Raw genomic sequence first — 17,966 nt, forward strand, 5'->3', positions numbered from 1 at the left:
CCGGGGTCCTAGTACCACGTGGCTATCACCCGGCCCGAACTCCAGGCACGATTCGTCGACCGAAAAAGACTGCAGGTCCCCTACCCTCTTGATGGAGGCCAATGCCACCAGCAGCAAAGTCTTCATAGACAGAATCTTTAAGTCTGCTGACAGCAAAGGCTCAAAGGGAGCAATCTGAAGTGCTCTCAGCACCAGAGTGAGGTCCCAAGAGGGTATGGAGAGGGGACGAGAAGGATTTAACCGTCTCGCCCCCCTAAGGAACCTGATGACCAGGTCGTGCTGACCAACAGATTTGCCATCTAAGTGGTCGTGGTAAGCGGATATAGCAGCAGTATGGACTTTTGAGGGTGGAGGGGGACAGCCTACGCTCCAACCCTACTGCAAGAAGGAAAGCACGACTCTGATCGAGCATCTTCGGGGGTCTTCCCGGCGAGAAGAGCACCACTCGACGAACAGGTTCCACTTTGGAGGCGTAAGCACGTCACGTAGACAGTGCACGTGCCGAAGTGATGGTGTTAAGTACCTCAGGGGGTAAGTCACCTAGAACCTCCGCATCCCGTCCAAGGGACCAGACATGGAGTTTCCAGAGGTCTGGACGCGGGTGCCAAAGAGTGCCCCGTCTCTGAGAAAGAAGGTCTTTCCTCAGAGGGATGGGCCAGGGAGGGGCTGTCGCGAGGAGTGAGAGTTCTGGGAACCAGGTCCGGTTGGGCCAGTAAGGCGCAACTAACAAGACCTGCTCCTCGTCCTCCCTGACTTTGCACAGGGTCTGTGCAAGTAGGCTCACTGGGGGAAACGCATATTTGCGCAGGCCCCGGGGCCAGCTGTGAGCCAGTGCATCTGTCCCGAGTGTCCCCTCGGTCAGAGAGTAAAACAACTGGCAGTGGGAGGTTTCTGGTGAGGCAAACAGGTCTACCTGAGCCTTTCCGAATTCTCTCCAGATCAGCTGAACCACCTGGGGGTGGAGTCGCCACTCTCCTGGCAGCGCAGCTCGTGATAGCTCGTCGGCCACACGGTTGAGCACACCGGAGACATGAATGGCGCGAAGCGACCTCAGATTCTTCCGACTCCACAGGAGGAGATGGCGGGCGAGTTGTGACATGCGACGGGAGCGTAGACCACCTTGACGGTTGATGTACGCAACGGTCGCAGTGTTGTCCATACGGACCAGTACATGCTTGCCCTGAAGCAGGCCTTTGAGGCGGCTCAGAGCAAGGCGTACTGCCAGCAACTCGAGGCAATTGATGTGCCAATGCAGATGGGGTCCCGTCCAAACCCCTGACACTGCATGCCCGTATTACGTGGCACCCCAGCCGGTGGCAGAAGCATCTGTGAACACCACAGCATGCCGGGACACCTGTTCTAGGGGCACTCCTGCCCGAAGAAACAAGGGGTCCGACCACGGACTGAAGGTTCGGCGGCACTCCTGAGTGATTGGCACCCGGAATGTGCCGCGCTGCCACGCCCATCTCGGGACTCGGCCGTGAAGCCAGTGCTGAAGCGGTCTCATATGAAGCAGACCGAGCGGTGTTACAGCCGCAGCAGCCGCCATATGCCCCAGGAGCCTCTGAAAGAACTTCAGTGGGACCGCTGTCCTGCCATTGAATGTATTCAGGCAGTTCAACACTGACCGAGCACGTTCCTCTGTGAGGCGTGCTATCTGCTCGACCGAATCCAACTCCATACCGAGAAAAGACATCCTCTGCACCGGGGCGAGTTTGCTCTTTTCCCAGTTGACCTGAAGCCCCAACTGGCTGAGGTGTCTGAGCACCAAATCCCTGTGTTTGCACAACTGATCCCGGGACTGTGCTAGAATGAGCCAGTCATCGAGATAGTTGAGAATGCGAACACCCCGTTCTCTCATGGGAACAAGGGCTCCCTCCATGACTTTCGTGAAGACGCGGGGAGACAGGGCCAGCCCGAAGGGTAGGACTCTGTACTGATATGCTCGACCTTCGAACACGAATCTCAGGAATGGCCTGTGTCGCGGAAGAATTGAAACATGGAAGTACGCGTCCTTCAGGTCAATCGCTGCAAACCAATCTCGGGGACGGATGCACTCGAAAATGCGTTTCTGCGTGAGCATTTTGAATGGTAGCTTGTGGAGGCTCTGATTCAAAACTCGCAGGTCCAAGATCGGTCGTAACCCGCCGCTTTTCCTGGGTACAATGAAGTAGGGGCTATAGAACCCCGACCTCAAATCGGCTGGAGGGACCGGCTCTATCGCGTCCTTCGCCAGTAGGACTGCGATCTCCGCACACAGGACAGGGGCATCGGCATCTTTCACTGTAGTGAAGAGGACGTCCCTGAACTTGGGGGGGGGGGGCCGGGCGAACTGAATCGCAAAGCCGACCCTGATGGTCCGAAGGAGCCAACGAGACGGACTGGGGAGCGCTAACCCGGCTCGCAGAGACCATACAAGCAGGACCAAAGGGACCACTGGTGTACCCGCAGCAGGGCAGCGAGGTGGAACACAGGGACGCGGCTCGGGGGGCTCTCTTTGTGAGGCGGCCCGAAGCGGCGTCACAGTGTGCTAGGCAACACTTACCTGGCTCCACGGATGGACAGAGGGAGCAGTCGAGGCTTTGGCTGCCCGCTGCTCGCTGCTGTCCGCTGGCGACAGAAGAGGGGGATGAGAGTGGTGAGGTTTTTCTCCTCCCACTGCTCTCCAAACCCTCTTCAGACCTGGAAATGGAGGAACTGCTCTTTAAAATTTGGGTACCGCTGCCTCTCTTGGGTCAGTGGCGGAACAGAAACAAACCCAATAAAGGATTTACCACCTGGCCCTCCTCCAGGGGTGGAAGAGCAGCCCCACCCATCTCTAGGTCGCCCGTCTCAGGGGTGATTCTCACCAACCAGTTAAACAGCTGCAGAGACGGGAGGCGTCATCTCCCCGCAATGGATACAGCAGAGCCTGCTGGGCCGGAGTTTCTTGCAGGGGACGACACCCTTGGCGACGAGCAGACTGAGGGGCGGCCCAAGAGGAACTCAATGGTTTGTCATGGGAAGCTCCCCTATCCGCTACTAACTGAGGAGAACCGCTGGGCTCAGTCCTCGACAGTGTCACCGAAAGGCCACCTCGTAAGATGGGAGCATTGAGAAAGCATTTAGCTTGACAACCTCTCACACCTCACAAGGTAAGCCAGGGGGCACTTCTGGACCACGGAGGTGGACATCGTCTGGCTGAGGGCCTGCGCCGTGACTTTGATCACGGTTAGTCAACAAGCGCAGCTCAACCCCAGCACAGAACTACCCTCATGCAAAAAGAGTGCCTTGGCCTCACATGCAGGGTGGGTGTGGTCTGTGTACAGCCACCCCATCCAAGAGGGTAGTGAGAGAGGAAAAACTTATGCAGATTGGCACCTTTGGCATTCCATATTTATGGCACCAATATACCCCCATACTGCCAAGTTTTCCATGCACATCTGGAAGACCCAGGAAAGCATGGCTGTAAACTCTGAATCTGAGTCAGCATAAGCACACACCATTACAGTGGGCAGCGTCACCCTCATTTCCAGAGCATAACAGCACTCTCTCCGATGCTGCAATCGACGTCTGTCCCTCAGCTGGAGCTCTGAATGAAATGCTAGGTTCCCCTATGAAAAGGACCAGCAATCCAATCCAGAAACTGCACAGCTTGCAATGCGCAAGAGAGGGAGGGGCCCTAGGGGGTTGGTTCCCCGAAGGAACCCCTCAACCTCATGTCACCCAAGCCATATCAGCAAAGTAGACCTCTTCTGGTGCACCAGAGAGGGCGCTACAATGGAGATTACGCAAGGGAACCGCGCATCTAGAGCGCCGAGCGAGCGCTGGGTTGCCGTGACAACCCGCGCTGCAGCCCGGCAGCTCGACGGCACACGACACGCAGAGAAGCGAGAGGTTTGCTCTCGCTGATCTCCGCGGTCTCCCAGAGTGTCGGGCAGAGCCGCGGCTGTGCTTTTACACACAAGCGGCAGCTGGCCAACAACAGAGGGGACTCAAGCTTCCCGGAGAAAGAAGAGTCACGACCAGCGTGTCGACGTGATCATGTTCTCATATGAAAACATGAACACCCACGAACATCATTTCAGCACGCGCCCAGACATGCGAAACGGTGATCGTGGCCGTCAGTGAGGACAGGAACGATCGCATCCAGAAACACAAGTAGGATGTCGTCTTTAAAAAGACGCGAATCTACTTGTGTAAGCTCTTTCAGGGACTTTACTCTTTTAGAAGTGCTGAAGCACGCAGGGGAACGGCCACCGCAACACAGACAGGGATTGTGTGCAGCCTGTCATGTGCTTTCTCTCTCTTTGAAGGCGCTCACTCTTACCAGCCGTAAAAACGGCTTTTCAGCCTTCAAAAGCGCACGTACCGGCCGTGAGAACAGCCTTCTGACGCTGTCAAACAGCTATTTGCTCAAAAACGGCAAACGAAACAGAGAGGACGTCGACCCCGCTGCTGTGCTGTTCGCCCGCACTCGGAAAAAAAGAGAAGTTCAACCAAAAGCTTGACTCGTCTTCTAGCAGACACTCGCTTGCAGAGAACAGGAACAAACACCGTTCGGCTCCGAAGCGAAAAGCTGAAGATGCAACGCACCTGCTGCTCATTATATACCCGCGCTGCGAGGCGAGCAGCTGATGCATATGATTGCATGCCAATGTGCATTGGCTCGTTTAGTTACACTCGAAGTAGATTGGCCTCTCTAGCGAGATTCCTATTCGTCGGTCTGTCCGACGTACGTCGAACGTGACCGACTGAATGGGAACAGACTACTTATTTATTGCAGTCTAAATACAATTGTCTGACTCGGCGCGTCACTGACAAAGTATTTTAAAAAGAAAACATGCAAATCTTACCGTTTTCCTCAAAATATATCCTTCAAATGTTAATTGTTTGAAGATGACATGCAGCTGTGGCTGTACAGATATTATCTTTTGACCTATTCAAACTGGACAACGGACCGTTCGACCACCGAATCCAGCAGTGTCTTCCATAATATCTAAATTAAGTGTGCATCACTGATCGTCATTCTCGAAAAAATATTTTGTCATAACATCTGCAGTTTAGTTTAAAGAGGAATTATTGTGCTCCCAGCGCTCCACGCTGTCATAAAACAGCGTGTCACTGGAAAAGTGATCGAAAGTAGCACATCTACTATCTCAATTCATATCACTTTGTCTCCAGAATGTGCGTACGCACGGCTCAAAGTTTGCTTAAAGGTGCGCACATTCTCCCGTCAAGTTTGTTTTTATAGATCACAAGCTTTGCGCGGGAACTGGCATACGCACGCTTTATAAATGAGACCCCTGATCCCCATGTGCACTTATTTAGAGTTAGTTCTGGTAGACCTACATTTACCCTTATTCTTTTTAATTTTTTGCCTGACTATTGTCAAATATTTCTATCCTCCTTGTAACTCAAAGCACCAGAAACGATACAACTGTTAGATGAAACTTCTTCGTTTCTACCCTCAGTTATTTCAGACTCATTTACTCTCATCTTTACTCCATCACCAGCTTCATTTTCTCCTTTTGTTTCTTTATCCTTATTTTGAGCACCTGCATCACTCAATGGCTTTTCCACCGCAATCGTTCCACTACTCTCACCCAACAATCCTGACGTCCCTGCTTCTTCCTCGGCCTGTTTATGAGGGCAAGAAAATCTCTCTTATGGCCGATGTCACCACACTCAAAGCAACGCAAATTATCCGTACTCGCGTAAACCATGTAGGAACTATCTCCATATGTCACACGAAACGAAACATTAATTTGTTAATTCACGCACAATCGCATCATATTTAACAAAAGGGGGTACGTTGGAAATTGTAACTTTTGTAGCTGGAGCATGAAGAGGTGTAACGGGTACAAATGTTTCCTTTACCCAAATGCCACTTTCAATTATCCTGATTACCAGTTGTTCATTTTTTAAAAAGACAACAACTGCCTTGTTCATACGAGAAGCAGAAATAATATTTTCATGGCCTACCTGTTCTCCTGTTGCTAACAGCACGTCCTCAATCGCTGTACCTGCCTCGGGAACGCACCTGAAACCATTCCGAAGTGACAGAGATGGCTCATACCCCACGGGGTAGACGCCATCCCACCCCCCCCCACCCCCCCCAAACTACGCACAATCCACTATATTAGTGATTCGGAAAGAGAAGAAAGAGAAAAAATAAATAAATAAATAAATAAATAAATAAATAAATAAAACAATAAAATAATCCTGTGGGAAAAAATAAAATAAAAATAACTATAAGAAAGTTTGGAAACTTCACGCTCTCACACGTGCCTCTCACACACCACACTCACTCCCAGCATGCAACAGAAAGAGAGAGAGAGAGAGAGAGTGATAACTGACTAGACAGTGATACAGCAAGGTAGCTGCTTTAGCTTGGATGTTAGATTGAATTAAGCTAATTTTCCTTACCCATGTCAATTTTTTTCTTATTCAAAATCTACACATTTTATTCTTCTCATTTAATTGTTGTGATGCAACTGTGATCTTACAGAGATTATTTGTGTATCTTCTGCCATGTAGGTTAAAACATTGAAATATGTCTGAGAGGTAATGATAGAAATATTTGGAATGGCTCTCTGACCTTTTGGCTGTCAGAATCAGTGAAGATCAAGCCGAAATAGTCCTTCTCCAACAAGTTTAGATGTTCACACACACAATCCAGAAGATCTTGCCCTTTACACTGTTTCTGCGAACATATCCAAAACACAAATGTGGTAGGGGTAAAACATACAGATAAATTATGCAGTCAGCAGGCAGTATAAACAATAGCAATAGCAATGTTTTATAGATGTTTTCTCACGTTTATTTGATTGATTGGTGTTAATCAGAGATTGATTACACTCCCCCCTTCCCAAAAGTTTTTTGTCATATTGTGTGAAAAAAAAATATTTCATACATACAATAATATATATCCTTCTGTGTATCCCTATCTTCCACTTAGACTGCAGTCATACCTTTTCCGTTAATGGAAAATATTTGCCCACTTAAACTGATTTTCCAGTGTTTTTTTTTTTTTTTCTTTTTTTTTTTTTTACCTTTATACAGTAGGTGGACAACCAAAATGGGTATCACCGCCGCGCATACCGCCGCCGCAGGGCCGCGGCGTTAACTGAAATTCGTGTCGCGTGTAAAAAACTACCGCCAGGTGGCGCAAAGGGACGGATTGGAAAGTGACTGTAATGATAAAATGTCGGTTTGTAAACGGAGATGAAAGGACGAAGTAAAACAACATTACAGTATAACCTTTTAACATCCTTAAAAACCATTAGAAAATTTAAAGTGAGAGTTAATTTCAAAACGTGGGATAGTCTTAGGCTACTCTATGCATCAAAAATTAAAAGAAAGACCTTTACACAAAGTCTTACTGCATGCTATTGTCATTAAACAGTCATTAGGCATATATATATATATATATATATATATATATATATATATATATATATTAGGAGCACACACACGGATTATAAATTTAATATTTTCATTCTGTAATATTTTCATTCAGAACGGTCCAGCATTAAGACCGCATTAATAGCAATAATTCTTATTTACTGCTATTGTTCTTGATTTTTTTTATTGTTCTTGATTTTATATATATATATATATATATATATATATATATATATATATATATATATATATATATATATATATATATATATATATATATATATTTTTTTTATAATATTTATTTATTTATTTATTTTTGGGCTATTATATATGCTATGTAGGCTAATGTTTAGTGATTTTGATGTCGCAGACTAAAATACCGTCAGGAATAAATATTTAGGCAAATTTACTAATTAAAACCAAAGGTGTTCATCTGTGATCAAGAGCAAGGACACGTTGTGTGCATTTTGTTTTGTGCTTTTACCAGAACGAAACGCTCGATTGTCTGTGTGAAAACTGCGCGTGTGCACGAGCGCCAAGAGAACTGATAACAGCAGCAACGAGCACTGGCCATGATTTCAGAAACAACACGTTCCAGCGGATAGATCGCCTCTTATTTAACACAGACCTAACAGTTATATCTTATCGAATTGAGATATTTCTTTCTTTTTAGGTACAATTATTTCTGAGTTTAAGTTAACTTTTGAGACGTTTCAGATTCTCCCAGAGAGACAGCTGAAAGCGCACCGTTTGTTTTGTTTTATTTTATTATTCAAAAGTACAAGGTTTTGTTGTTATTGTGAGTGTACACAAATAAAAGTAGACCATTCGTCGTCTTGCATCAATCTGTAAGCTATCACCAAAAATGACGGAAGGCCTGTTTTTGTTTCAGCTGTCACGAGGAAAAAATCCACCAGAACGCGCCGGCGCTTTCATCTGCCAGAGGGAAAAAAATAGCCAATTTAGTTTCATATTTATATTTAAATATTGGGCTATTGTCTATTATTTTTAAATGTATAAATTCCACCTATGTTCATTATGAAAAGGGAATAGCATGACGGATGCGCAATGTCGGAAGACAAATGCAGCGGGTTAGACATTTTGACCACTTCATTAAGTTTTGTTTTATAGCAAGTCTTTCTTTAAAGTGAATTTCGTTTTGTAGAAATTGTATCTTAATTTCAATCAATGTTTCATCAACCAATTGCCTATATTTAATAAATAGGAAGAAAACCAAACGTAGGGTGTGGAATGGAAACGAAACCATGTTTCCGTGGCCTTTGAATAAGGCTGAAGCAATATACGTCTTTCTGTTTTAATTAAATTTATTTATTACTTTATTACATGTCTTTATTACTTAAATAATTGATAAGATGTTTTTGGTCGAACAATATATTTTAGCTGGTCTACTTAGACACACATTTGCGTAGTGGCTTATTGTGCAAACTTTTTTTTCCTACCACACGACAAAATCATAACATTTCTTGCAGATTTAAAAAACAAACAAACAAACAAACAAACAAACAAACAAACAAACAAACAAACAAACAAACAAAAACACGACGCTCCGACTTTTACAAAATCCCTCCTCGCTCCAGTCAAAACTTCGCACATACTCTGCTCAGCAGCAGCAGACGCTGGCAAACGCGCGGGGGGAGGGTCGATCCCATTCGAACTTCTGGAGTGGAGCGTGAAACACTGCAAAACACTGCAAATCTCCATAATACAAACAAATAAAGAAACTTACTGCAAATACTCATAACAGAGTCTAACAATTGTGTATTTCGTCAGCTTATTTCATATGATCAGATCAGGATGTTAAAATTAACAAAAAGCACTAAGATTGCAAAAAGGTCTGTCACGCGCATAGCTTAGGCTAATATTTTGAGTCTCCCGCCCTCTGGATTAATGGCTTTGGTGACAAACAATTTAAACAAAGCGCCCTTCCCCCATCTCAAACTTGTCAAGCACTGTTAGGTTGGGTGAGTGCTTTTTATACACACAAGGTAATGTAAAAAAAAATACATTGATATATAAATGGAACACAATCGGTTTGTTGTTTTTGTTTGTTTTTCTTTAACATTTTTATTTTATTTGGATGGCAGATTATGTAGACTACAGTTATTGTTCTAATAATATACAGAACCATAATGTTACATATCTTGGTCAATTCTTTTGAGCTGCTTTACAGCTTAACCACAGTTTGCAACATCAGCAGTTACTGAAATGAACTGAATCAACACAGATCTGCTGATATAAATAAATAGGTCTAAATAAATAGCAAAAAACAAGATTGGGTTTGTACAGTTCATCTGAACTATAATTTAATGATTTATGTTATGATGTTATAGAAGTACAATGTACAGATGCCTATGTTTTGCACAAAGTAATATTTAATAAAGAATCTTAAACTTCCAATGTTAAACATGTTCTCGTCATTTTGCTCTTAACTGCAGTCAAAATACAAATAGGCCTATATATTCATATGCATTGTATTGTGTAGAGTCAGATTAGGCGCAAACTCTACAGCAGAAACTTTTTATCTTAATAGCCTAGCACTTGTTGAATAACAAAATGTTGATTATTGGGATAACGTTTTTTTTTTTTTTCGTAATTGTGTATCTTATGGCATGACATTTCTTTTTGTAATGTTTATGAGCGTGTTAATGGATACAAACTGCACAATTGCAGTTTATCAGATTGTTACGTAGCTATAGTTGAAACATTAACGCATTAAAATCGTCTGATAATCATACAGTAGTTAACATGAACCCATTGTAAGCGATGTATTACCATTACATCATGGGCGTACGGGTCACCCCCCACATTATGATGGGCCCCGGCGCAGATTATTTACTATTTAGCCGTTGCTTTTTTTAGAAGTAAACTCAATTGACTAAAGATAAAAATAAAGCATCCAACTGAAGCCCAAAAATGCAAGCAGAATTCCACAGAAACTAGTGCTAAATTACCACAAAAGGGGGAAAAATTCACTGTTGTTTCCATCGCTGTTTGTAAGGTAGCCAATACAACAGCAAGCTTTGATGCACTGTGTTACTGTTAGCGGTCGTGTGCCGACACAAATAAATATGTTCGGTCTTTGCTGAGATTATTATTATTATTATTATATTGCCCAAACGTAAATAGCATATAAGTCTAGAGTTAGGCTATTTCTTTATTCTTTTACTGTAAATACATGAATTTAGTTTTGAAATTTGTGTCTAACTTAGAATTTAGAGCAGCTAAAATATATTGTTAGACCAAAACATCTTATCAATTAATTAACAAAGACATGTATTTAAGAAATTTAATAAAAACAGAAAGACTTCTATTGCTTCAGCCTTTTTCAAAGGCCGTGGAAACATGGTTTCGTTTCCATTCCACTCCTTACGTTCATGGTTTTCTTCCTAATTTAATATAGGCAATTGGTTGATGAAACATTGATTGAAATTAAGATACAATTTCTACAAAACGAAATTCATTTTAAAGAAAGATTTACATAAAACAAAACTTAATGAAGTGGTCGAACTTATGTCTGACCCGCTGCATTTGTCTCCCAACATTGCGCATCCGTCATGCTATTCACTTTTCATAATCAACATTGGTGACATCTTTAAAAAAAAAAAAAAAAAAAGCTATAGCCCAATATTTAAATATAAATATGAAACTAAATTGGTTACATTTTTATCCCTCTGGTCGACGAAAGCGCCGGCGCGTTCTGATGGATTTTCTCCTCATGACAGAAACAACTTAAAACAGGCCTTCCGTCATTTTGGCGATAGCCTACAGATTAGTACAAGAATACAAATGGTCTACTTTTATTTGTGCGCTCACGATAACAACAAAACCTTGTGCTTTAGTACAATAAAATCAATAAAAACAGGGTGAGCTTTTAGCTGTCTCTCTGCGAGAAACTGAAACGTCTCAAAAGTGAACTTAAACTCAGCGAATAATTACCTAAAAAGAAAGAAATATCTCAATTCGATAATAAATTCGTAGGTCTGTGTTAAATAAGAGGTGATCTATCCGCTGGAATGTGTTGTTTCTGAATTTGATATTTGATATTTTAAGGAATAGAATACACAATGCGGCTGCAGGAGTTGCAGTTTTTTTAATTTTGTTTTATTAATCCGTCCATTCTTTTTAGTTTCAATGATTTAGCTAAATCGTGCCTTAATAATGGGAGCGAAATTATTCAGTGACTCACGTTTTACTAAAATAAAGGGATATAATTCATGAAACACGCAACAATTTATTAATCAGTGTCCAAACAGGCTATATTTTTCCTAAGTAGTTATCTGTCAAATAAAGGACAGGTAGGCCTAATATGTGAGAAAACTTACATTTTGCATAAAGATAAATGTGCTTTGATGCATTTGTTGGATAACATGTGGTAAAAGCGCCACTCAGCAGTCAAAAGCTGCAAATGCACTTTGCGACGCGGCGGCAGGCGCGGCGGTAGAAACACCATTTTGGATGGCCACCTACTGTAAATACCTTTATAAAAATGCTTCAAATAAAAATGTTCAATAGAAAGTTATGAAATGATTGTAAAAACAAAGCTATACCTTTAAATATGAAACTAACACCCCCCAATAGGTGGCGGTAAGTTACTGTCTTAATGAATGAGCCACTGAGTCATTCATTCATTCAGTAGAGAAGCAAGTGGCTATATTTATGAATGGGTCATTGAATCATTGACTTGATTCATTCAAAGCCGCAGATTCATTCACAAAACACCACTGTGCTGCAGTTCTGCTGTGGCTTTCATTGGCCCTTCTTGAGTGCAGGACCAGAGCACCTGGTCTTCAGCAAGCCTGGGTCGCGCCCCAGTTTCCGCCGCCGAAAGCCTCACTCCCCTTCCTTCTCTGCTCAACCCTATAGCACAGCTCTTCATGCAGCTGCACTTAATATCGCAATGCCCACCTCCCTCTATGTCTGCCTTCCCTCAACCTCCCAATCTCTATCTTTCCCTCCCACTATCTCTAAGCCTCTCTCATCTCTGTGAAGCCTCTGGTAGTGGTGCAGACCCAGATGTTGCTGCCTTCTTCCACTGTTTCTAACCCTCTCTCCTACCCTTGGCCATCAGCTTCAGCAGTAACCTTTAGTGTGAGGATGCCTCCACAGGCAATGCAAGCCAAGACACCACACTTCCCTCCCCAGCTTCCTTCCTTCGCTACACTCCCTGTTCTTTCCCCAGGGCCCATGGGCCAAAGTAAGCATGAGGCTGCCTCCACTAATAACCTCGGCCCCACCCCTCCCTCCTAATACTCTGCACCAACCCAAATCATCCCACCGAATGCCAACGCCCTGGAACCCCCTCCCGTGGCCAACAACAACAAAGCATAGATCCTTTCAGAAATCAGGCTGCTGGCTCTGGAGGCAGATCAAACCCCATCCCCAGTAGCTGAGGGCATTGTACATTCAGTACACAGTACCCAGTATTCAGGGCTGAACTTCCCATAAATCTCCTGCTAAAACCTCTTCTCAACACATCGCTTGGCTCCATCCTCCAAGCCCCCAGATCCCTTCAATCATTCCTTACAGCTTGGAGAGATTTTAAGAGATTCCACATCATGTATAATCTGCCGTTTCCCGATTTTTCCCTACCCTCTATCTCAACATTTAATTATTAACTTAACAGTATCAAATGCCTACAAGCAAGATCCATTAGATGCAATTTAATTTGAAGCCAATTCTTTCAGAAATTAATTTATGAGATTAACAATGCACAGATCTCCCTCCTTATCAAAGGTACTTAAAGAACCCAACCTTCCTGCTCAGATGCCAGAAAACCCATAACTCTGGATATACTGACTAAATGTTGCTTATATTATTATTATTGCCTACCACATTAATCTGACATTACTAGCTTGTAATCTTTGAATCTAAATCGCTGTTACAATGCGTTTGTATCTTGCTAGCTTGTTAACTTGTCATCAGTCTCAGTATCACACTCCTCTTTCAACACATTCATCAAACAGCTGTGGTAACTCGGATCGGATCAGTCTACAAACATGGTTAGTCATGTCATCCTCTCCCAGAATTGTTTCCTGTTCCATCTGTCATATGTCCAGTATAGCTCTCTCTGTCAGCGACGAAGGATTTACATGTCATAAATGTAGGGAAATAGTCAGGCTGACAGAGAGAATCTCAGAATTAGAGACACGCATCCAAACTTTAATCGAGGATAGTAAGAATGCAGGGGCTTCAGATACTGTTTTGGATGCGACTAGCTTAGTGAACTCTGTACATTGTTCGGTTCCGGCTGTAGAGCCCGCGCAGCAGGGCACTTGGGTAACGGTGAGGCGGCCTAGCCGCAGAAAACACCACTCTTCTGTTCCAATAAGAACATCAAACAGGTTCTCCCCACTCAGTGACGCACCCACTGAGAATCCTGTTGAAAGTGTCCTAGTTATTGGCGATTCTATTACATGGAACATGAAAATAGAGACACCAGCCACCATAGTCACATGTTTGCCGGGAGCCAGAGCACCTGACATCAAAGCAAATTTAAAAGTGCTGGCTAATGCTAATCGTAAATATTCTAAAATTATTATTCACGTCGACACAAATGATGTTCGACTTCGCCAGTCGGAGATCACTAAAATTAACATTAAAGAGGTGTGTGAACTCACAAATACAATGTCAGGAGAAATAATTTGCTCTGGTCCCCTTCCTGTTCGTCGGAGTGATGAGATAGTTAGCAGATTATCATCACTCAATGGCTGGCTGTCTAAGTGGTGTCCGCAGAATAATATAGGTTTCATAAACAATTGGAAAAGTTTTTGGGGCAGACCTGACCTGTTGAAAAGAGATCCCAGCTAGCAGGGAACGTTCTCAGAACTTTGGCTAACATTCTGTAAAGGTTTTTTAATGTTTTAAAGAAAACATTTGAATGCAATGTTCCAAAAATGTTTTAAGAATGTTTTTAAATTCAGAAAATGTTCCTATAATGTTAAGTGCAAACAAATCTAGAACATTTTCCCTGCAACATTTTGAGGATGTCTTGAGGATGTTGTTGAGGTAACATTATATAATGTTGTCAATAAAACATTCGCACAATGTTTCAATAAAACAAATGAAGAACATTCTCTCAGCAACATTAGGAAAACGCTATAAGAACAACACTGTGGTTTGAGGTGATGAAATGTTCTGTATAAAATGTTCTTCTAATGTGACGTATTAACCACGATAGAACATTTTACCTGAACATTTTGAGGATGTTTTGAAGATGTTATTGAGGTAACATATTATATAATATTGTAAATATAACATTCGCACAATGTTTCAATAAAACAAAGGAAGAACATTCTCTCAGCAACATTAGGAGAACGCTATAAGAACATGATTGAGGTTTGAGGTGATGAAATGTTCTGTGTAAAATGTTCTTCTAATGTGACGTATTAACCATGATAGAACATTTCACCTGCAACATTTTGAGGATGTTATTGAGGTAACATTATATAATGTTGTCAATATAACATTCGCACAATGTTTCAATAAAACAAAGGAAGAACATCCTCTCAGCAACATTAGGAAAACACTATAAGAACATGATTGAGGTTTGAGGTGATGAAATGTTCTGTGTAAAATGTTCTTCTAATGTGACATATTAACAAATCTAGAACATTTCACCTGCAACATTTTGAGGATGTTATTGAGGTAACATATTATATAATGTTGTAAATATAACATTCGCACAATGTTTCAATAAAACAAAGGAAGAACATTCTCTCAGCAACATTAGGAAAACACTATAAGAACATGATTGAGGTTTGAGGTGATGAAATGTTCTGTATAAAATGTTCTTCTAATGTGACGTATTAACAAATCTAGAACATTTAACCTGCAACATTTTGAGGATGTTATTGAGGTAACATATTATATAATGTTGTAAATATTACATTCGCACAATGTTTCAATAAAACAAAGGAAGAACATTCTCTCAGCAACATTAGGAGAACGCTATAAGAACATGATTGAGGTTTGAGGTGATGAAATGTTCTGTGTAAAATGTTCTTCTAATGTGACGTATTAACCATGATAGAACATTTTACCTGAACATTTTGAGGATGTTTTGAAGATGTTATTGAGGTAACATATTATATAATGTTGTAAATATAACATTCGCACAATGTTTCAATAAAACAAAGGAAGAACATTCTCTCAGCAACATTAGGAAAACGCTATAAGAACATGATTGAGGTTTGAGGTGATGAAATGTTCTGTATAAAATGTTCTTCTAATGTGACATATTAACAAATCTAGAACATTTCACCTGCAACATTTTGAGGATGTTATTGAGGTAACATATTATATAATGTTGTAAATATAACATTCGCACAATGTTTCAATAAAACAAAGGAAGAACATTCTCTCAGCAACATTAGGAAAACGCTATAAGAACATGATTGAGGTTTGAGGTGATGAAATGTTCTGTGTAAAATGTTCTTCTAATGTGGCATATTAACAAATCTAGAACATTTCACCTGCAACATTTTGAGGTTGTTATTGAGGTAACATATTATATAATGTTGTAAATATAACATTCGCACAATGTTTCAATAAAACAAAGGAAGAACATTCTCTCAGCAACATTAGGAAAATGCTATAAGAACATGATTGAGGTTTGAGGTGATGAAATGTTCTGTATAAAATGTTCTTCTAATGTGACATATTAACAAATCTAGAACATTTCACCTGCAACATTTTGAGGATGTTATTGAGGTAACATATTATATAATGTTGTAAATATAACATTCGCACAATGTTTCAATAAAACAAAGGAAGAACATTCTCTCAGCAACATTAGGAAAACGCTATAAGAACATTGTGGCGAGGGGGGCGTGGTTCAGCGAGGTCTGCAACCGGAGAGAGTGTCGGGAGACGCGTGGTAAGCGAGCGGGTTAAATGTAAATTACAAACACCTGTTTCTCATTCCAGTAATTGGCGCGGAGACAGGATAAAACGCCAGGAGAAGCAGGAGTGTGTGAGAGAGAGAGGGACTGCTGACTGAGACACTGAGCACGACAACACTGGAGAGAAGCCCTATTGTGGATTGTTTATACCGTTCTGGAGTGAAGCCCTGTTGTGGATTGTTTATTTTCGTTGTTGTGCGGTGCGCAGACTTTTTGTTGGACATTTTTCATTTTACTAAATAAAGCTCAGTCAACAGTCAAAAGCCGACCCTTGTCCTCTTCCTTCCCCACGAACTTTGAACTTTACTACACTGGTGCCTGTTGGGGAAAAATTTAATATGCCAATATCTGCTTCAAGCTATGCAAAACACCTCTCTGAGCTCAACAGACACAGTGTCTGCTGAAATCCAGGGGGGTAACGGTGAGACACCCAAACTGAGAGCTTTCCCGAACCTAGGGTATCGGATAATTTAAATAAGTTCAAAGACAGAAGGGGGACCATTGTGTTTCCTGCTTGTTAATTAAATTAGTTCTAAAGACAGAAGGGGAAGCCATTTGTGTATGTGTATTGTCACTTTTACCCTGTATGGAAAAGTAATGAGAAGAGTTGCTCAAACATTGGGGGTATAAATGTTTGTGGGTTCTCTTGTGTCCTTAGTTCACACTCGGGGCAGACATTGTATGGTTGTGTCGACTGTGGACTCTTTCTTGCAAGAAATAAAATCTTTATAAAGTGAATTCTCCTGAGGTTTGTCTCTTACTAGTGATGTCAGCTAATTCATTTTTGCCGCAACAATTTTGGTGTCAGAAGTGGGATTCCTTGGACGGACCTACTGGACCTGGGCAGCACCGGTGACCTGCAATCCTGACCCAAGTCAGCCCTAACCCCGTTTAGATTCAGGGACGAGGGGCCGGTGCTGTGTATGTCCGGGAGAACGACCACTGGAATCAAGAGAAAAGAACCCGAGACGGCAACGGGAGCTGCTGGTAAGAGACAAACTTGGAAAATTCAGGGGGAGATTTTTTTTTAAATAGAATTTGGTGAAATTGAAAATTGAATTGATAGGGATAAACCATAAGGGGAGTCTGAATCTGTGGCAAATGCAGCGTGAACTGATGTTTTTTACGAGGTAAAAAAAAAAAAAAAAAAAAAAAAAAAAAACTGAAATCACGTGGGCGAATAAGAGGGACTGAGTTGTGTGCGGTCCGGGGACTAGAGGGACTGAGTTGTGTGCGGTCCGGGGACTGAGTTGTGTGCAGTCCCGAATAGGGCGCTATTGAGAGCGTCCGCCCAGCTGATCTTGGGTGAAGAGATCAGATCTGTACGGAGACGTCCAACAGATTAATAGCGCGCGTGCGAAAAGCCACAGAGTCAGACTGCCAATATGGGGAAATCCCAAAGCAAGCTAGCTGAATATGAGACACCGGTATTTTGTCAAATGAGAAAATTATATGGCCAAAGATGCATGCAAGATATAGAAAAGTTGATCAAATATCATGATTTCCCAAAAGAAGGAACACTTAGTAGTACAAGGTTGAAAACGGTAAAATTGTCGATCGAAGAAGGGAGTGACATAACGAAGGGTTGTGCTAAAAAACATGTATGTGGGAAATGTGAGAAAACAATTAATTGCTGGGTGGAAGAGGCAGATAATAGGG

General features: G+C 42.3%; 1 protein-coding gene across 4 annotated transcripts in view; it reads right to left on the reverse strand.

The window, feature by feature from the left end:
* LOC137021686 (band 4.1-like protein 1) overlaps positions 1-17,966 on the reverse strand; it is a 660,940-nt gene that overhangs the window by 421,279 nt on the left and 221,695 nt on the right. For all 4 annotated transcript variants that reach the window (XR_010895347.1, XM_067388496.1, XM_067388498.1 and 1 more), the window contains one exon: positions 6,581-6,685. Coding sequence is in view for 3 of the 4 variants with exons in the window: in XM_067388496.1 (XP_067244597.1) it covers positions 6,581-6,685 (105 nt within the window). In the remaining variant the exon portion in view is untranslated. The remainder of the gene's footprint in view (positions 1-6,580; positions 6,686-17,966) is intronic.

This window comes from Chanodichthys erythropterus, chromosome 6 (genome assembly GCF_024489055.1).
Source record: "Chanodichthys erythropterus isolate Z2021 chromosome 6, ASM2448905v1, whole genome shotgun sequence".
Taxonomy (NCBI): Eukaryota; Metazoa; Chordata; class Actinopteri; order Cypriniformes; family Xenocyprididae; genus Chanodichthys; species Chanodichthys erythropterus.